This window comes from Diachasmimorpha longicaudata, chromosome 7 (genome assembly GCF_034640455.1).
Source record: "Diachasmimorpha longicaudata isolate KC_UGA_2023 chromosome 7, iyDiaLong2, whole genome shotgun sequence".
In the NCBI taxonomy this organism is placed as follows: Eukaryota; Metazoa; Arthropoda; class Insecta; order Hymenoptera; family Braconidae; genus Diachasmimorpha; species Diachasmimorpha longicaudata.
Genome location: NC_087231.1, coordinates 2,478,542 through 2,501,121, shown reverse-complemented (window position 1 = coordinate 2,501,121; position 22,580 = coordinate 2,478,542). Strand labels below are relative to the sequence as shown.

The 22,580-nt window shown below is 36.2% G+C and overlaps 1 protein-coding gene across 2 annotated transcripts in view; it reads left to right on the top strand.

The window, feature by feature from the left end:
- LOC135164715 (COUP transcription factor 2) overlaps positions 1 to 22,580 on the top strand; it is an 84,755-nt gene that overhangs the window by 42,919 nt on the left and 19,256 nt on the right. For both annotated transcript variants that reach the window (XM_064125335.1, XM_064125336.1), the window contains exon 3: positions 5,896 to 6,447. In XM_064125335.1, the coding sequence (XP_063981405.1) occupies positions 5,896 to 6,447 (552 nt within the window). The remainder of the gene's footprint in view (positions 1 to 5,895; positions 6,448 to 22,580) is intronic.

Here is a 22,580-nt window from a genome sequence, read left to right as displayed (position 1 = left end):
TTGCACTTCATTCTATGCCTCTGTATGCTTGCTTGTCTTTTTTTTCATTAAGCTTTTCTCATTAAGCACTCATGAAAATATTGAGAAATGTGAGCAAGTCTCATTCAGCAAAAAAATTTGAAGATCCATGAAGGGGATGAAGAATGTGAAGGAGATTAGAAGAAAAGGAGCCCCGAGGCTGAATGAGATTTCTTCCGGGTTTTCGTTTCTGAGTAAGACGAAAGAGATTAGTATTTTTCCTTCCGAGTCGAAGCTTCATCGGCGTTCGAAATCAAGCTTAAGAATTTGAAATTTCATATTGTCAAAGGAAAATGTTTTTTAAATTGTCGCATCGTATCGAAATTTCGAAATTGATCGATAAATCGTTTTGTCCTATGGATTTATCGAAATAATCGATGTTTATGGGCATCATATCTGATCTGGTCTTCAGAGTGTTCGCCACGCGCCTGATTTCCATTTCCCATCCATAGACGACTAAGGGCGGAGGTGCGGTATTCTCGAATAATCGAATTTCCATACTCGAGATTCGATTATTTTTTAATGGATTTATGAAAATAATCGATGTTTATAAACGTCGTATGTGGTTGAACCTTTAGAGGGATCGGTGCGCGATGCGCGCCTTCTTATACTGGTCCAAACAACTAAAGGAGAAGATGCGATATTCTCGAGTCATCGCATTTCGAGAATCGATTGTTTTTTTGTCGCTTTATGAAAATCATTGATTTTAACCAAACGAGACATAGTCGCGCGCCACCGCGCGCGATTTGGTTAATCTTAATTGTTGTGATATTTTTTATTTAAGTCACATTTGAGGTGAGCGCACCTTATTTTAACTACTGTATGAGGAGAGCAGTTGAATTATAGGGATATAAAAAGTCAATGTAATATTTCAATTCAAAATAATTATACGAAAATGATCCTGAAGTAATGGCGTATGACGTTGAACACGTCATCATTTCGTAAACATGGATTTTTTAAAATTGCTGATATATTCACAGCTGATCTATTTCCCACTTGTAGGCAACATGCAAAATTTTAAATGGCTTGAAGCTGTAAGACGACTTGGAAAATACAGGAGTTTCGATAAAATACAGATATTTACATTTGATGGGTAACTTGTTTCATTTCCATTTTCTAACTAAGTTTTTATTTTCTACTAATTAACTCATCCTTTGACTTGATTTACTTGATACTTGTGTACTTGTGAAATTCAAATTTTGCCGCTGTGAATGTATCTACCAATCACGAATAATATGTTCGATTCGATTCGAGATTTGAGGTGTATGTCCTTTTTACAAAAGGACTCTAAGGAACAAGATGTGGTGTTTTCAAATTATTAAGATTCGGCAATCGATTGTTTTTTAATCGACTTATGAGGATAATCGACGTTTATGCATGTCATATCCAGTCGAAGGTTGAGAGTGTTTGCCACGCGTCTGTTTTCCATTTCTCATCCGTATGACTAAAGGAGAAGATGTGGTATACTCGAGTTATCGAATTCCGGAAAATCGATTGTTTTTACTGTTTATCGTTTTACGAAAATAATTGATTTCACCCATACTGCTAGATCAAAAGCTCGGTTATTCTCGACTCGTCGAGGAGTTATTCCGTTGGCTCTATTCAAAAGACTGAGTGTTTGATTAAAATAATAATCCATCCGTTTTACTACATTTTTCTCTGAGTGTTCACATTAGTACATCTATTTCATTCGAATGAATCGTCAAGGCCATCTAATTACATCAGGGAAAATCCCAGTGAAGAAGATTCTAATTAAATTGATCAGTTACATAGAATCCAATTCATCTTGGAATTTACTGATATGTTGAATTTACTTTATAAATTTTATTCAACTTATCGTTACACGTAGAATAATGAATTTACCTGGTTATAACTTGATAAATGAAATCTGTAATTTTATTGACTTCAAAGTGAATATTCTTTCATTACAAAGTTCATCAACAATTAATGCTTGTTTGGATTATTAATTTTTTATTCGTCTTTCTATTACTCGATAGAAATCATTTATTTCTATTGGTTAGGATTTTCCTCAATTCCAGTCGATTCCGTCAGGCATTTCCTGTATTGCTGTAATTATAAATAAAGTTTTATCGACTAGAAATCGATTGAGTGATGAATAATTCATTTATGAATAGTGTGGAATATTACTTCACTCGAAATTCTGTGTATGATACTCTCCAACCTCAACGAAAATTGTAAGTAATGATAATAATGCATCTAAAAAAACTATTACGTGATAAAAATCAATTCCACGTCTTCACATTAGCTTAATTAGGTTATCAACAAAATGTAATCCAATGCACAAGAATCAATATTTTTCATTCAGTCCAGTTATCATCGTAAGCTAGAACGGAAACGAAATCATGAATTCATTGGGGTCATTCTTCCGGTACATCTACACGAAGAAAAAAAATCAAACATTTAGTAAATAAATTTTGTGCGCCAAAACCGATTTTACATAATCCAAGTTCGCTGTGACTTCAACTTTTCCGCTTTGTTGCAAGGATTTTTTTCCAGACCAAATTCGAAGCGTTTGACTCAATCGAAAATTAGATTCTATGAAATGGATTTTGTCATAAAAAAACACATGTACTAAATTGCTAGATATGTGTCTTCTCAGGGTACGAATATTAATGACGGTTTGTAAAACTATCATTGAGGAAAAGGAACATTTACCCAATTAAACTATTTGCTAAATATCCAGGATGTAATGGAATGTGTCTCGTAAATCTGGAGGAATCATTGAGTTATACATCCACCGATACTTGGATCTCTCTGGCGAACGACATCCGCAATTCATATGTATCTTTGATCAGCCCAACATCAACATTAACTCACCATATAATTACTGGAATCATGTATCGACACTGGTAGAAAGCCAAAGTCGATTTATTGACGCCCCGTAAGTTGGGCTGACATACGTATCCGGGCGACCAACTCCAGCCGATTAGAAATTACGTCACCATGTCGGGTCTAACCTCTGCCGAATTCGTCGCGATTCTCGTTTTTTGTTGTAGCGCCACCGCGCTCGCAGCGTTCATCGATAATCTCCATTAAATACACCATATTCGATTCGTGATCCATGTCGCTTCTTGTACAGGATATGGCTGGTGATGTATTTTTTTAATTTTTCATAAAAATATTACAGTAGAGCAAATTATTCAGACGAATTGAATCATTGGTTTCGTTGCTTCGAAGTTCATTCAAGTCCAATATAAATAAATATAGGGCCAGTCTAATTCAGCCCCGCTCAGGCGCAGGTCAGGCACGACGTCAGGAACTCCGCTAAATTTTACCGATAAAAAAATTATAATAGATCGGTAAAGATGAGGGGAAGTTAGTGAGAAGGGGGCGAGTGATGATTAGTGGGGAAATCATACTTATTAAGTGATTGAAGATTCATTTCAATGGTATCAGCTATTGCGGACACTAGTGATGAACGAATGGTGAAGTTCATTTTCAAGAATGGGGCTGTGGGCGAGTGGATAAGGTTCACGATCACATACGAGATAGTAATAATATCCCAATAATTTATCAAGCGAACAGACAAGATCCTCGAACGTTTACATATCCTCCGAATCTAAACTGTATATTAGATGATAATATTATCTTCAACATTTCTCTACATGAACGGGACACTGTGGATCAGCCTAGAAAAGACAGCAAAAAATCTCGATGGCTGAAAAGTCATCGATAGATATTTCAAATCCTCCTATAAATGTACATAGTTAACCTGACTCTTTATTATTAGTATTAAGCTTCCGAGTGACACAATCGCCAGTTTTAGCGGTCATCTTTCTAGTGTTAACCCAATTCATTGAGAAAAAACAATTGTCTTATGGGTCTGAGCATAGAAACACTAGGAATATTTAATAATCAAATGCAAAGGGCAAACACAGCTAAATAATTATAAAGAACATAAGAAGAAAACTTTATGTTGACTTTATTATAGTGAAGGAATTGAATGGAATTAAATATTAAATTTTTTTATTCAAATTATGCAAATTGTTGAATAATTAAACTTTTTTGAATGGATTAAATGATGTCATTTAGATGAATTATTCGCCTGAACAGAATATTTAAATCGTTCAGAAACTTGAACAGTAGAATATTGATGGCCTCATATGCGAAGAGGGGGGCAAGTATAGGAAGTCGAAAATGCGAAAAGAGAATTAATGGATTGGGGGCTTTATAAATTTGCAGAGCGGGGGGTTAAGTAGGGAGGGTATTACAACCGGACTGACTGGTCCTTTCCTCCCCCACTCTCACCAATCCCCATTCACATTCAGTTCTCCCACCTCTGAGATTAAGGGAATCGACTAGCTAGTCTGACCTTATACACGGTGCAACGAGGGTTGGGAATAAGGGGTAGGTATAACGGTCAATCAATCCCCGATGTCAACAAAATAGTGAGAAAAAAAATAAGAATTTTTCGGCGGCACCAGGAATCAGATTTTCAATTTTGTCACAAGAATCGTCGACGTATGCTAATTTTGATTTTGGAGATGCTGTCGTTAAAGTAGCTCTGCCCTCAAGTCGGTATTTTACGGACCGGATACGCGGCTTTTCAATATTTTTAGTCGTCCAATTTACCAAATAATTGCATGGGTGAAATCCGAAAGAAGTTATACATAATCAGTATTATGAAAATCAAATTGCTGAAACCATTAATATTTTTTTGATCATTTAAACTCTCTCCAGTCTTCCAAAGAATACTTTGGAATCACCAGAGAGATCTTTCGTAGACCTTGCGACAGTTCTTCTAAATATTTCTGAAAGATCTTCTAAATTTGACGTTGACCAAAATTCTTAAAAATCTCCCTTCCGACCAAATCTCCACCCAATAATTGTCTCCCGAAGACCTTCCAAAGATCCTCTTGAGATCCGAAGATTTCCGAAAGATCTTCGATGGTCCGAACTTGTTGTCCGCGGACGATTCGATTGGACAATGAACTTCCCAAGAATCACCCGCCGCAACCAAAGTGTTTACCACCCGCGGCTCGTGTGTATCATCGAAACTAACGGTACCGAATCTATATATCAGTCTCAACTGCCTACTTGTCATATACGATTGGAGCCCAAGACAACCGGCACCTCAACTAACTTGGAGGTGTGGTAGGGGGGGGGGAGGTCTTGAGGTCTTCGACCATATCAGTAACTACATCATCATAATTTTCTTTTCCCATCACCCCATTCCTTCTCCGAAAAAAAGACAATAAACAACACATACTAGCAGCTACTAATGTCGTTTTGTACATCTCAAAGCAAAGGATTTATCAACATTCATGACCCCATCGTATACTTCACGTACCTGCCTCTAAGTTTGATTTGACTGGCGTGTGTATAAGAATCAAGTGGTTTCAAGGGGAAGGCCACCAAACTGCGAGAGGGGAGGAGAAAACTCGGGTAGATTGTTACACGTATCTCATCCAGCATGCTGGAAGGAATCGAGGGTTGGGTGTCTCGCGTGTCCAGCCGTCCATCAGTTTGTACGTTAACTGCGAAACGTATCTACGTTGGAATCCAGAGAGGGGAAATTCCTTTTTTTTTTTCGTGGCCTCACAGCGGGGTGCTCTCCAATACCATCATCCAGCAAGATGTTGTGCGAGAAGACCCCAGCTGACCTCACGAGTCTCTTTTGCCTTTAACCAACAATGAGCTATCCTAATAGTGGCTTATTACCTCTTGGTCTGAGTTTGTTGAACTGAGGGACAATGATAATCGACAAATATTGATTTAAGGACGAGTATATCACTATGACATTTTGAAGATAGTCTGGCTGATTGATCAACTGGTTCCTTGATTTTTTATATTTTTTTACTCAAAATCAGTCAGGATTATCCTTGTTTAACAAGTTGTTTGGTATTTTTGTTACAGCGGTACAGAGGGGTAGGGTACCACCTTCACAGCCCTCGATGCCAGGTCTACCAGGACAATTTACCCTGGCCAATGGTGATGCCGTTGCCTGTGCTAGTTTAAATGGCCACTCATATCTGTCTTCTTATATAAGTCTTCTGCTACGAGCTGAACCATATCCAACAACGAGATATGGACAGTGTATGCAACCAAATAATATAATGGGTATTGACAACATATGCGAATTAGCAGCAAGACTACTGTTTTCAGCAGTAGAGTGGGCAAGAGGTATACCTTTTTTTCCTGATCTCACAGTCACTGATCAAGTGGCATTACTCAGGTTAGTCTGGAGTGAATTATTTGTCTTGAATGCAAGTCAATGCTCAATGCCCCTACATGTTGCACCATTACTTGCTGCTGCTGGTCTTCATGCATCACCAATGGCAGCTGATCGAGTTGTTGCTTTTATGGATCACATAAGGATTTTCCAAGAACAAGTGGAAAAACTTAAAGCACTTCATGTGGATTCCGCTGAATACAGTTGCCTGAAAGCAATCGTCCTCTTCACAACTGGTAAGTTAGCAAAATTCATTCAGTTAGACAATATACGATAGCTAGATCATTCCAAGGTTGAAGTGATCAAGACCTGAACTTAGTAGCTCCAGGTTATTCCTAGTTTCGTCCAACCACTTTCTCATTTCTGTTCAAGTTTCTCATGTCAGCCGTTAGTCGAAAATCAAATCGATTGAAGCAGCAATAAAAGTATTACTGAAACAGAAGCTAATCCAAAGTCTCAGGTTCAAGCTCGGATTAAGCCCGATATTTATGCTTGAATAGAGCTTGGCCTTCATTGTCCAATAAAACTTGATATACAAGCTTGGGCTAATGTTACAATTTCACAATAAAGCAAACAAGACCCAAATCAAGTTCGGTGTCTCTGCTTGAATTTCGATTAATCGAAAAAGGCGGTCATAATCGAAACATAGCGGCCGCCCGTCGAACTATTATCTACAGGTCAGGAACGTATCTATAGACGGAATAATTCGGTGAGATTCTCAGGGCCCGTAACCCTCTCTCGGCAATTATCTAAAACTCAGGAACGTATAATCTATAGATGGAATAATTTAACGTGATTCTCGGTGCAAAACTTGATATCCAAACTTAGGCTAGTGTTAACCTTTAACAATCAACCAGACTTGACCCAAATGAAGCTCAATGACTGTGCGTGAATAGAACTTGATGTTCATTCCCGAATAAAGCTTGATATCCAAGCTCGGGTTATTGTTGCAATTCCACAATCGACCAAACTTGTAAAGTGTAAAACAAGTCAACACATTCTTCGGAGCTCCCCAGCGCCTCCAACAGCTGTTGTCTTTAAATCTAAAGATCATCGATCTGAACTGCCCGTGAACATCTACATGCGTCCAATTCAAATAATTATTTACTGTATCCCCAGCCCATATCTTCTACGAATCAGATTATACAGCGTCCAACACTTTTGGTAGATAAACAATTGAAAAAACTAGTCAACATGGAGAGTCTCCGCGATATTGGCAGCGTGACTTAACTATACTGAATTATATGGTATACACATCACTCAAACGATAGGTCTCTCTCCCTCGTTGTCTCTGTCTTGTTCATCTAACGGGGTTGGGAGGACGTGATTCTGGAATCCCAACCACTGCAAACGAGAAACTGTACAGTAGCTATGGAAATGGCGTAGAGAGATCCACACAACACAATGCGATTCGGCCCCCGTGTTAGATGCCAGTTGTAGACAATACTCTCGCCCTCTATCTATCCATCCATCTATCTATCTCCCTTGCTGGATACTGGAGGGTCTCTGTTTCGATGACAGTAGTGTCCAATGTCCGAGCAATCCTCTATCCCTCTCTCTCATTCTCTCAAATGCACCTCACCAAGCTTGTATCAATGCTGGTCGATCTCACAAACTCCATGTTATACTATATTTGTTCACCAACACCAAATCGTTTCTATTAAATGAGCACCTCGCTGGTAATCACTTTTTACTCTGTTGATAATTTTTTTATGCAGTGACGGCTTCGAACAAATATTTTTGCCACATATCCTTTTACTTCAGGACAGTATTCATTGTTTAATCCCTCATTTCTGGAATCGAGTAATTCCCTTCTCTAGAATTTGTAACGACTCCATTTTTTACGCTCAGATTGCGAAAATCCAAAAACATGTCGTGCCTTCTCATCATTTGTTGTATAAAATTCTCAGTAAGATTTATTCTTTTTTTATCCGGAAAATGACTTTTTTCAGGGGTAGTTTACTCCCCAAATCTCCCAAATGTGTGGGGAGGAGAGGGGGATGGTTTCAATTTTTCTATTCATCTTTCCCTGTGAAGTTCATTTCCGCTGCAAAGAATTTATTCAAACAGGCACTTTCGTGTCCGTTAATTTTCAGTCCTCTATTAAATATACGGATTTCGTTAAAATCGGAGGGAACTACCAAAACGTTCCCTGTACACATAATTTCCGGTAAATGATCTCACATAAAAATTTCCATAATTTATCAAGTCTTGACTCGTCATACCGAACCCTTATTGAAACAAAATAACTTGACTCATTTCTCAGTTCAGTTTTTGGCTAATATCTCCGAATCTAACAGAGATAGCAAAATTTTTTCCATCACATTTATTGTAGCACACGAATGTCTTCACAAAAAAGATTCCGATAAAAATTTGCGAATCTCCCCTAGATTCCGAGTTATTTATCGAAAATTGAGCAACAGTCACAAGTGACTTATATCGTTTTACCACTTCGTGACTGATTTATCAACTGAAAATTTTATTTGTTATCAATCGAATTTTTGCAATTTCTATTATCGAGCATTCGTGTATCAATGAAGTATCAAACCGAGTTGCAGATTTTGATCAAGACCTATCACTTTGTCGTTATGGAAATGTAGCAGATGAGGGTAAATTCAGTCGGCCAGAAATACCACGTCGACGCCAATGGCTGACCGAGGGTGGTAGCGCGTGACAGAACAGAGAGACCCGTTTGGGGGCTGTGGTTATCTGTAAAACTCGACTTTTCCCCTCCCCTTCTTTCTCTCTTTACCGCATTGGCCAAACCCTTCGGTGGCATTTGCGGCCCAGCTAACTCTCTATTTCGCATTGTTAGCCAGACCGCGGGGATCGGGGTCGTCCGCGCCGCCTCGTTCTAACTTCTCTCCTCTTTCTTTATTATTTTTTTTTTATGTTTCATTATCACTCGCTCCACTCTAATCCATAACGAGTCCCCTGTGTACTTATGCATGATTTTTCTGGCTCTCCGGTGCATTTTTGTTTGTCGGATCATTCAAGGTTTTTTCAATGAAAAAGTTTTCTGTATCAAAGGCGATTTTAGAAGAGACGGCGTAAAATGAGATGTCACTTGAAAATGTTTTTTGTGCAATTTAACAAATAGAGGCAGGATAGCGTATATGTATGCATGAATTTGGGGCCTTCAAAATTTTAATAGTTAACTAAACGAGATTGAATTGTTCGAATGGTTCATGAACTACGACATAATTTGCAGACGCTGTTGTTTACTAATACATCGAAGAGATGTAAATATCTAAAAGCTTGTAATTAAATCATTTAAATTGAAATAATTTAAATAAGCCTGCGCCTTAATTCGGATCAGGTAGGCTGAGTTAGGACCAGAAATTGATCCGACTGTGGTCAGGTTCCAACTGATCATCAGATGGATCAGGTTTGGTCCACTTAATTTGATTAAACATAATGACCGCAGCACTGAGAAGATCCTGATCAGAATCTGAGGGATTGGATATGATCTCAGGCTGTGGTCAGACAGCCTGAAATTATTCTGATCCCAATTTGGTCATGCTCCCCTGCCTTTACCCAGAAGTCACATATTCTGAAAGTACTATGATCTAAATCTGATGACACTCACCCGACTACACTTTTTAAAGGATATATTTTGGAATTGTTCTGGCAACGAATAATATCATATTGCAGCACAGTTTCTATTCAATTTAATTAATTTTTCACTCTTTCTTTCGGTTTCAATTGATATTCATAGAAAATGTGTGTAGATATAAGGAGTTGCCTTATTACAATAAAATTGTTCTATGAAAATGCTTAAAATACAAAAAGATGTTCTTTATAAATATGTGTATTGATAATATTTGATAGCAGTACCACAAGTAGGGGATAGACTTTGTGAAATGTACGCAGCCAATACCTTTTTTCCTTTATTGATGTGATCATCTGACTCTAATTCTATTGGAATCTAATGTGCGATTAATTTATGGATCAATCGTTCATATTAGAAGTGGATGTGGATTCTGCATAGATTCGGACCTATCAAGCATCATCCGAACTACATCAAATGATTCCATCAAATTCGAATGAATTTTTTCTGATCAAATTTGAACACAAACGCCCTTCCACAATTAGTCAGAACCTGATCCATTTATGTGATCACTTTTCGATCCATCGTCACGTCTGATTGGATACAACTTTGATCTGAACCTGAGCTGAATTTCCACAAAATACCTTTTGAATATATCGAGTCATGATCCGCGGTCCAATAATACTTTTCAGATCTAGTGACGTAATCTACTAGTGGCCTATGTAGGCGTATTATCCTATCCTCAAACGATAATTAATCAAAGCGTTCTGAGGGTGTTAAACCGTTGGAAATTGTGAATCCCGAGGAATGCGCGTAATGTAAAGGGGGAGTATGTTGACGTTCGCCTACAACTGTGGGCGGATTTGCCGAGATTGAACTGTTGACTTACGCGATTGACCGAGATACACGACAACCAATAACACACCGGTTTGGAATCGGTCGTCAGCTCAGTTAATATCTTCAGTTACAACCTCATTCTTTATTTGTATTATCGACTACTTACAAAATCATCGCAAGCTGGTTATTGCTGTCATCGAGTTTTTTTCGTCGGCAGCTGTTATCACTGAGAAAAGGGGAAGGGTAGGGCTAAATGGATCGCATGGTAAAACGGATGACTCAATTTTTTTACAATATAATCCTTTACATCGAAACCGTGAATGTATTCGCTTTTCATTGATTCGCGAATTATGGAATTATATCATCAAATGACTTACGAGTCATTGTAGGGCGCAATAAAAAAAATACTTTGTGTAGAAAGTTGAAGCGTTTACTGTAGTGCACTTTTTAGATTTTTCCCGGTAATTTTGAGTTTTTTGGGACAAAAAAGAAAAAATGATGCTCGACAGCTTTCAGAGCTTCTAAGGGAGTTCGAAGAGTGATACTTGATTTTTTCAAAAAATTGAAGAAAATTTTTTCATTTGTTACGATATTGAAGGGAAATTAGCACAAGTCTAGTTCGAGTTCCTTTGGATTTTGGGGAAAATTCGATCATTTCATAAAATTTCTCGGGAAATCCCAAGCTTTTCTAGAGTAATATTCTTGAATGCACTAGAAAACTGAAGATTTTCTAAGAATATCTATAAGACCTCAATCATTTGAGAAAATTTTCCGAGAAATCCCGAGTTTTTTCCGAGCAATGTTCTTGCAATGTTTTGGCTTTATGAAAAATTGAAAATTAAAAACTCTACATTCACGGCCTTGATTTCGAGCATTGTTGGGGCTTAAAAACTGTCAGGACACTGATTTCAACGGCATTAATTTCACGGTGATCTCCCCGCTCCGGCGAGAACAATACAATTATGTTATAACCCCTCTGAAATCATATCCACCGAAATTCCGTTGACTGCCGTGGGGTATACGCCTAACCCCTCTAGTATCCTAATTCATTCGGAGAGATATAATGACATCTCCATGTTTAAATATTTATCTATTGATTGAAACTGATGAGAAAAATGTTCAACAATGTAGTAAGAAAAACTAGTTGGATTTGCAACTAAATAACTTTTTAGAAATGGAAGTGAAAGAATGGAAGAGCAATTCACAATTCGCCGGATTTTTGCAAGAAAATCCGTATTTTTAATGCGCGTCAGATACTCTGAAATTTCAGTAAAATTGCACCGCGATAAAAATTGAAAAAAAAAAAGTTTAATAACTCATATAGTCGCAGACATAATTTTTTCCCAATGTTTTGATTCCAGTGCTTCATTTCATTGATATCGCCGTTGAAATACCCCCTGAATATTTGAAATCATATCCAGTTCATGTATGAACATGAAATATGATTTCAAATTGGCGTAGACGGAGGATCCATAGCGTATATATCATTTGATAAGTTGTGTCAATCTCTCGTTAGTTAATTGTCGAGAACTCGTACATTGGTCGGTCGGACTGTGGCCAAGCGAGAGGTGAAACATCTGTGTGTTATAAAAGCAAGAGGGAGATTGAAGGGAGGTAAACTATATGCACAATGTCGGAGATAGTGTGAAGGGGATGGGAGTGTCGGTGTCCAACGAGTGCCCTTCATTTCCATACTTCAATTCTGCTGGCATGGCCAATCGTCCGCGTCGATGCGGGAATCCGCGACTAACCAGATTATTTGACCCTCGCCTGTCCATTTCCCTCGCTTCTCTTCACCCTATGGCCACTTCAGTGAATTCATTACATAGTGAACACGCAGTTGTTCGTTACTTTTTGTTCATTCTCTTTCTTGCCGTGTTTCACCATAAATTCTCTGGGACATTTCATTCAACTTTCAACAATTGTGAATAAATTGGTGTAATTTTTCGAAGGTGATAATTTCTCATGACAGAAGCTCTCACAAATATTGTCATATAAGAACGATTCGTTGATTTACAATTTTTTTATTGATTTTTTTTTTCACCAGTGTATAGTCTAGGGTGCGACACAAATACTCCTTAATTGAAAAATTCACGTGACGTTTTATCATATCATATCTTTTTCAAAGGAATTAAATGTCGGTATATAATATATATGTATTCTACAGTAATGAACTTATCGTTCAATGAAATTTATTTTACTTATATATAATAATTTGTATATCTATTTAATTCAATTTAATTTTATAATTGAATATTTATAGTTATCGTACATTTTATTGAATTTTTAATTTAATGCATAAAATATATATTTTATGAAATATGCCTTGTTTTTTGGATGGGTAATTTCATTGAATAAAATGCCTTTTAAATTTTGATTTAAAAACAATTTCATACTCTTGATTACATGTAGTGATGGAAAATTCAACAGAGACAAGAATAGAAACTCAATTTTTTAAAATTAAATATATATATCATAATATATATTATATATTATATGTTATGTGTTATAATCAATTGCCTTGGTCTGCCCAACGCCTGTAGCCTGTTTCCAAGTTATATCGAACAATTCTACCTTAAATTCTTGGCAAAAGTCTGTCAATATAAATTGTATACTGCATTGTTTCATCACTGATGCGACTACTAACTTCTCTGGCTAAACGATCAGCTCTTTCATTACCTACAACGTCAGTGTGTGAAGGAACCTAGATGAATTTTATCGTATTATTACTATGTTGTAATGACGTGACATTAAGATGAAAAATTCTATGACTAAATGAAACATGCAATTTCGCAAAAAAAGAAGAAAGCATAATAATCCTCATTTGTGCATGGGGGAGATGATCGAAGTTCGATGGGACGAGATAGTTATTATCGTGGCGAATACTTTGAGTTTCAAAAAGTGAAATTGGTCCGGGCAATCATGAGATATTCGTCGAGAACAATTTTTTGGAAATCGCTATATGTCGGGGAGTGGGGAACCCATTGGGTTGACATTTAGTGTAGATGTGTGCCTCATTGATATCAACTCTGAGGTCAATCCCGACAGAAACTTCATGGCAAGTATCAAGTTGATATATCGATTTTTTCCGAAAGTGAGCACACCAGAAGTTTTTTGTAGCGATCAAACGAGAAAATATTTCGCAAATTTTGAATGACCCGGTATTTATATTTTGGTTGTTTATGACATGCGATATCAACGCAAGGATTTTTAAAAAATGAAATCGGGCTTATAGTTTTCGAGATATTTATCAAAAGCGATATAGAAAAAAGGCGGTTTTTTTTTAACGATATTATCGATTGGACTGAAATTTAATAAATAGTCAGTGGTCATTAATACTTAACATTTGAAAAATTTTCCCATTTTTTGCAAATCATTATCATGTGTTAATGTTCTACTTTTCTAAAAGTTTACCACCAGGGAAACAATGTTCGTACTTTGACATTTCTACGTCAATTTTACGTCAAAGTTCGTATTTTGACGTTTCAGTCCATTTTGCATCGTTTCCAAACAAAATTAAAAAATGGAAAAATAGCACGATTGTTCTATTGTTTCTATTGCATAAATCAAATTCTAGTTTCTGTTACAGAACCATTCAATGACGATTATTCGCGCAATCATGAATAGATCGTATAATCGGAGAGAGAAGAATTTTGATGACGACGTTGTAGTTTTTTCAAGAACAATAAAAAAGGTCATTACAAGAATACTGCTATGGTCAGTGAATTTTACGATATTTACCGAAAAAGCTTAACAACTTCCTCGGATACTTAACGTGCGTTACTTTATATAATTTAACGCATTTGTCTATTGTGCGCCGAGAAAAAAATTGATTTCAGCCAAGAATTGATGTTTTAACAGAAGAGAATATCTTTTCAACCCCCTTGCATGGAAAGTTCGTACGTGTTGTTGAGCGGAAGGAAAGTGGATACTTTCTGCCCTCGGGCGGAAATAGTACATCCAATAAAAACAATTTCCCACTTTTTTTAAACTGTAAAACTTTAGTTGAATGACCACAATGACAATCTGAATGACCAATGCTCTTTGACTGGTCTTGTGGTGGCCACTTAAGGCCCGTGAAATATGAAATTAAATTCATTACGTCCGAAGTTGTAATAAATCGACTGATTGTATGTAAAACTGGCCGAGCAAAGCGCGAGACGTTATAACTCAGTCTCACTCCCAATGGAAAATGATGAGAAATATCTTTCACGAATCGGTGGGGAGTCTTTCACAGGATCCCATGCAAAATCAACCCAAGTTATCTCGCCTCTACAATTCAAAATGTTATTTGCCAATATGTATGGTCCTCTGATTTGTATGAGAGTTTCTTTTCATTTACGAGTGAAGGTGAGAGATGACGAAACTTTCATGGACTTTAGAGAAATCCTCGGATGATACTTTTACCAATCCTAAGCGAATTGTAAGCAACTTCGTCACGATCCTACAACGTTTTGTGGGCACTTCTAATGTCCAGAATGATAACAAGAGTTTCGTTTAATTTTTTAGTTATCTCTAATCTCTATTTTTTTATTGAAAATTGAAAACCAATTTACAAGGTTTGTCAGTTATAAATCGGGTGTAGATCGGTATATCTGTTTGAAACATATTTATACGATTGATAGATCAGATTCTTAAAAAAAATTATCAATAGCAATAGTTGTAACGAGTTTCAGTTCATATACAATATCTATTAGGCCAGTAAATAAACAATCATGTTTATTGAGGCACCTAAGATGAAAAATGCGAATGCATACGTTCAACTGCACTATCCTTAATTAAATAATAACTAGTGAAAAAGTTGACAACTTGAAATTGAAAACTAGCCAAAAAACTAAACTGGCTTAATTTGTCTAATGCTATCGAAAAGATAATAATGGTTAAACGTGGACTGACTTGATTATTTAAATTTTAAGTCTAAGTAATTTTTCTCAACCTACTGATATTTTTTCATTAGTTTTTTAACACTGTTTGAAACAACAGGATCGTAATAATCAGCTGATCACACTGCGCATGCGTGTACATCCACGAGCGGCGCGCGCAACGGCAGGGCCGTACATACGTGATCAACTGATTATTTGGTTCCTTTTGTTCCAATTCCTGTTGAAACATTAATTGAAAAAATAACAGTAAGGTCAGAAATATCCCGTCTAGAAACTTTGTAAGGCCAATGTGCCGGATGTCAAGGCAAAACTCATACTAATACTAATGATAATAATCCAATCATTATTATTGGATGTTTTTTTAGTAATGATAAAAATTATTATCATTACATTTCTCAATATAATATTAATTATTGAATTTTTATTCATAATAATAATTGTTCAAATAATTGATTATGAATTATTATCAATTAGACTGTCAATGAATCAACTTCAATGAAGCAAAAGAAACACTAATTTTTTCAAACTATGAGAATGAGCACCCATCGGTTTATATTGCCCATACGATTGAGCGTACTCAACAATTGCAGCGTAGCAGACTAAGACACACGGAACATTAGCGATCTTGGAAAATTAAGGAACATCAAACTGGGATAGCCAGTGAATAGGTGATCAAGTGCAACAAAACCTATCAGTTCGACGCCCGCAGGAACCTTTTTTTTCTTTTTTAATTCGCGTTTGTGAAACATTGAAATAGTCCGTAATGGTATACACATCGCTATAAATCAATAATGAACGAATTCTTCAAGTTATTATTAATTTATTGGATAAAACAAATTCATATTATCTGGACCTGAAGTGATCCGTATTTATTTTTCGAGTCGGGATTTCTTGGTTTTGCAATTTGAAGAATTAGATCAGTCCAACCTCTGAGTATTTTGAATTGAACCCACTGTAGTTCTTTTGCGTTCATCCAAATTTTTTCATTATTTTTCAATTAATGGTGGATGTTTTTGTTGAACATGTATATGCACATTTTTTATATAGTGAGGGTCCAATTCAACTGGACAATATTATTTTTTCTACGCAAGATCTCATTAAGCTCAACAAATTAGTAGAAACACATATATAAAAAAAATTTATTTCTGTCTGTTTACAACTGACTGGCAGATGAAAATCAACTAATGTGTAAACTGTCTGTCACAACAAATATTAAGTGACTTCTTGTTGAGGGTTATTTATGGAGGTGCATTGAGATTCATAGAATTCATCCATGAATGTTCACTTATAGAATGAATAGGCTAAATGGACTGTGATTTGTACATCGAAAGTTGTCAATAACAATAACGACAACACAACTGGACCCACTCGGGCCTCACCTGTTGAGGAAGAATAGACCATATTTTGGGCGCGCGTTCTATCCGAGGAAAATAGTGATCACCACTCTACTTTGAAGTGGAATGCATTTTTTTTTGTGTCCAGGCTTTTCCGAAAAAAATCCCCACTCTCTCGAGCATCTTCCAAGTTTAGGGCAGTATGGAAGGAACAACCGGAAGACTAAGCACATACGGCAATAGCCGTCTGACCGTTACTTTATGGGCCATTTGGCTTGATCTTCACTTCTATTAAGAAGATCGACATGCAATACGAAAAATGTGTATAGCGTTGCATATCTTGTGACGTTACAGGAAATTATTGGATAGGATTTTACATTAGGTAGACAGGGAACCGGCATTGAACTTATATCATTTTAGAAGTAATGTTTACTGAAAAAATCGAAAGTCCAAACCGGGAGTCGATCCCGGAACCTTCGAAAAACGCAACGGGTGTTATTATTTTTTCAAAGATGGTTTTAATTTAATAAACGTTAGTACATACAATATTTATAATAAACTTTGACCAGGAAAGACACTCGAGTTTAGTCATTAACTTGTTAAGTTACATTTAGTTATTTTTTCCAGTGTATTTGATTCTGTCTTTGACACTAATGTAAAACTTTAACTCTCTCTAAATTAACAGGCCTAAAGAAATGAAATTTAAATATCATTTGGAAAAAATAGAATTTTTAAACGTTGAAATGATTGAAATTAGTTGAATTTTTATTAACTTTCGTATGCGGAAAAACCCTGACCACGACGAATTTTCCATTTGAATTATTATTTGAATTAATTACACTAAATCAAGAATTGTATTGAATAACTACTCGTTGTATGCAAAAAAAAACATTATTTTCTCATTGAAAACACCACAGGCATATCCGATATGTTATTTTCAAACGAAAACACTTTGCAATATGTTTTTTAATGAAAGAGGAAATTGATTAGTGGAGTAGATAATCGATTATTAGCTGAGGATATGCCTTTCATTTTTTTTAGCTTTAATTATAATTGCCATTCAAGCCACAAGATCGACCGAGATGCGTGCGAAGTGCGCCATCTTCTCTAGTGGAAGGCAATTTTAATCGCCTGCAAATATAATGACAAAAATATCTTGTTGACTGAGTTAAATCTATAACTAAAAGAGATGTCACCTCATGTATAATTTATATTTAATAGTGATAATAGATTATTTGATGATCGATTAGTGGAAAAGTAAAGGCAAAACCGACAACAACGCCGCAAGCACTTGTGGCCGCTGTGGCGCCAGTGTATTTCGAAGTGTGTGTGTATGAGGTTTTTTAGGAACATCTCATCTTTACGGAAAAATGTGGGAAAACGTCATTGGATAAGTTCATTGGTCTCAAATAATTCTGTCTTTGATATGTATAATAAACATGGTAATGAGAATTTATAATTATAGCTTAATGAACTTCTCCTCTGAGTAAGAAAAATAAACTTATGATAATCACGTAATGAGAAATAAATGATTAAATACGTAACGAAAAAGTGAACCATGACACAATTTCATGATGCAAAAGAAATGACTGTCTGGCCGTCTTGCATCTATATACAAGATAATTTAATCTATACACTGAGAGGAAAATATCGTAGACTGAACGAGATATATTTTGTTGGACATATGTTCCTTCCTATGAAAATCGAATTCCATTGTGTCAATATTTTAAATCTTTATTTTACCAGGAGGTGCCCTAAAGAGCGTAGATAATGACATATTCGTTTGAAAATGAGTAATTATTCCATTGAAAATATGTTATTGCAGGCGATTGCGTTGATGTCACCTATAATAATTTTTTAGATCGAAGGAATGCGATACATTCAACTAACAATTTAAATGTAATGTAAAATATTGAGGAAATCTAAAGGAATATACAATAGATGTGAACCCCCATGTGACCAAATTATGAGGTTTCTGTTTGGAACCCTCATTCAGAGTCAACGATTGAACTATACACTTTAATCCGGCAATCCATTAAAAGTCCCCGGATATTTCATTTCGTCAAGGACTTATTCTGTTAGCACTATTGAAAAACACTGAGTATATGAATCAATAAATAATCCGTCCGTTTTATTATATTTTTTTTGTCAGTGTGCGATTAGAACATTCATACTCTTCCAAAAAGTTTTACTACCCTTGTTGAATAATCTATTATTATGTGGGGATACAATAAAATTGAATGATTAATCAATAATCATTGAGGTACTTTTGTGTTTTCTTCATGTTTGATACAGATAAAATTTGGCTGCGAAAATTGAAGAATCGTGTGGTATTGCAATATGAAACAATTCGAATTTCTGAATTGCTGAGCCTCATAATTATGCGGGAGTTCAATCAAAATTATTAAACATTCAAGAATTGTTATATTCAGAGCCACCACAATTATTAAAACTTTTGTTACATTTGGATGTCCCCAGAAAATTACATCACATCTACATTACATTACATCTTTTTCCTTCTTTCTAAATAAGAGACTAGAAAATTTACTGAAAATCCAGGACTAGAATCTTCCATTCCTACAAACCTAATTAAAAACGATCCTCGCAGATGCATTACACAAATATTTTTATAATTTTCATTGAATATTTGATGTAGAATAGTCCAGTTTCCATACACTTAAATCAGGTATACAAAATACCAATGATTTGGTGACTTGAAAATATCAAAATTTGGAGGTACAAGACCTAAAATCCCATGAACATTTATATTTCTATTTCAATTGATTTGAATGGCCATAAAAAATTCCCTTTCACTATTAATTTTGGAGAAAGCATTGAAAATCGAACTGATTCAATTCCTTTATTCTCAATTATCTACTCAAAATACCCCCTTCACATTCCATTGTTACATCCTTTAAAGACCACCAAAATTTTCATTTGTCCTCAAAACCAACCCCCAAATCCACAATTAGTATCTATCATCCTACCAAAAACACAGCTTAACACGAAACATTTCTAAAATCTAGAAAGTAGTTTCTAAAGTGTATTGCATCATTTATTTAAGGCCGCCCACCCCTCGAACAAAAATATGCAACATATAATCTCATCGTACGATTAGCCTTGTGGAGTGTGACTCGTGCCCCGGCTTCACTATGACCTCGTGGTCCACTGAATAGGTCTCCCCATCAAGATTCTGTACAATGAGAAGAACCCGGCAACTTCTTCCTCAAATTTTTTTTTCTTGAAAAGGTAACTGAGAGGACGACATGGTATTTTCTTCATTCCGATAGAAAAGGACACCAGCTGCTGTAGAATAGACGATGTGAAAAGCCCGTGGGTCGTATTGTCCCATGAATGGGACTTCGACTGAAGGGCAAACACGCTTAACCTCTCGGCCCTATTGTCCCAACCATTGATTATATCCGATTTGACGCGGTGGCGCTGTGAGGATCCACTCATTCCCTTATCGATGAATGTACCCTTGATTTTTTTTCTCTTTCAAGCGTTGGCTGACACCGTTGATCAGTGGCAGCGGTAACGGTCCTCTTCCAAAAATGTAAGACAGCTGACCAATCAGAATTTAGCTCCTCGTTAGTTTGTGATTTTTTCATTAGGGTAATAATTATTAAAATTGTATGGCAGGGGAGAAATGTCAATCCTGAGGGTGGCAAAAAGGGTGATCAAGCCTGGGAGACCCAGCGTGGAAGCAATCTTGATTCCATTGTTGAATCCTGTATCGATCCAACCTGAGCCATATATGCTCCTTCTAATGTCAATGCAATCTTGAAACAGTCTTGGTTGCCCAGGCTGGAGACCCCAGAATAGAATGACGCTGGATTTCATTGTCGAATCCAAGACTGATTCAAACTCAGACGTAAATCTTTCATTCAGCTCATATAATTATCAAGTTCATAAATTACGTGCCTCAATGTACTCAATTATATTCCACTAAAATACTTCGAGGAGTTATCAATGATAACTCATTATTGGGGATTAATCGGGCGATTGGAAGGGTTGATCGAGGATTGTCCACCAAGCCTCAATCGAGGCTGGATAATAGAGGCGTGGACACTTGGTGAGTTTTCGAGCTTCATCCAAGTCTGGTTCAACCTTCAGAATCCAGCCTCGATCCACCTTGGTCCATTGTCAATCAAGTTTGATCCAATCTTCATTCCATCATCGATTCGCAGTTGGGATGGTGCTGTTGTCTGTTTAGTCAGAGCGAGTGCTACAAGTGAAACGATAATTGGAAAACTCTTGACGGACTGTCGGGAAAATTTTCACGGGGACAAGAACTCCAGTTAACTAAGAGAGCCTGGGGAGTTAGTTATAAGTTAGCTTCAGGGAAGTGGGGGTAGAAAATTAGTCTGGGGTATCGCGAGATATTGGGGTGGGTTAGTAAACGATCGCTAATATCACACCATCTGACACCACACGATTTATTTTATTCAAAATAAGATCGTTAAGTCGTAAAGTTGGGGTTAAAGTCTCCAGATAATAACATTCAGGGAGTTCAGGGCGGATTTTTGAGATTTTTTCTTAAGTTCAGATCAAAGTCGTGTTAAACCAGAGCTAACGATGGATGAAAAAGTGATCAAATAATTGGATCAGGTTCTGACCAATTGTGTACCAACGTTTTTCGTCAGTATTTAATTCGATTAAGTTGATCCGAATTTGATGAGATCATTTGATCCAGATCAGATGATCCTTGGTAGACCCGAATGTATTCAGAATGTACACATCGACTTCTGATGCGAACGATTGATCTCTGAATCAGTCCCACATCAGATTCCAATAAAATTAGAATCAGACCCTGTATTTTTCTTTTAGAAAAAAGGTATTGACTGCGTACATTTTACAGAATCTATCCACTACTTGTGGTACTGCGCTCAAATATTAGCAATGCACATATTTTTAAAAAATCTTTTTTGTATTTTAAACCTTTTCCTAAAGCAATTTTATCATTATAAGTCACCTCCTTATGTCTTAATAAATTTTCCCTAAATATCAATTTGAACAGAAAGAGAGAGTGAAAACTTAATTAAATTGAATAGAAACTGTGCTGCAATGTGATGTTATTCGTTGTCGTGACAATTCCAAAATATATCCTTTAAAAAGTGTAGTCAGATGAATATGATCAGATTTTGATCATAATACTTTCGAAACATCTGACTTCTGAGTAAAAGCAGGGAGCGTGCTACTGTCAATATGTATGTTTGAGCGAATTTACTGGATCAAAACCTGATCGATTTCTGATGAAAACCGACTTGATAAGATGAAACGTCACTACGGTCAAATCAATTTCTGATCCTAAATGAGGGTATTCGATTCGGGTAGTGTAACTAAACATATGTAACAAAATAAATCTTGCGAATTGTGTATCATCTTCTAAAATGGTTCCAGCACTGCTTTTATCTTATCAAGTTGCATATGATGAACCGAGGAAATGTAAGTAAAACACTGATTCATGTTCTCCCGCTTTTCGCTATTTCTATTCTGGATCCACTTATTCAATTTATTTCTTCACTCACTTCCATTGTTACATTATTTTATAATCTCATGTCGTCCCGCTTGTACAGTCGTTCACTAACGCTCGTGCGCAGAATACATAAAATGTAAGTCCAAGTTGTTTACGTACTTTATGAGATTATCGTACACTATTCAGATTTTCTGGTAGAATTCTCTAAAATTAACTCAGTACACGGAATTTATTCCATGATTTAATCAAGACTGATTAGGAATGAGTAGGAATGCAGTGTATAAAA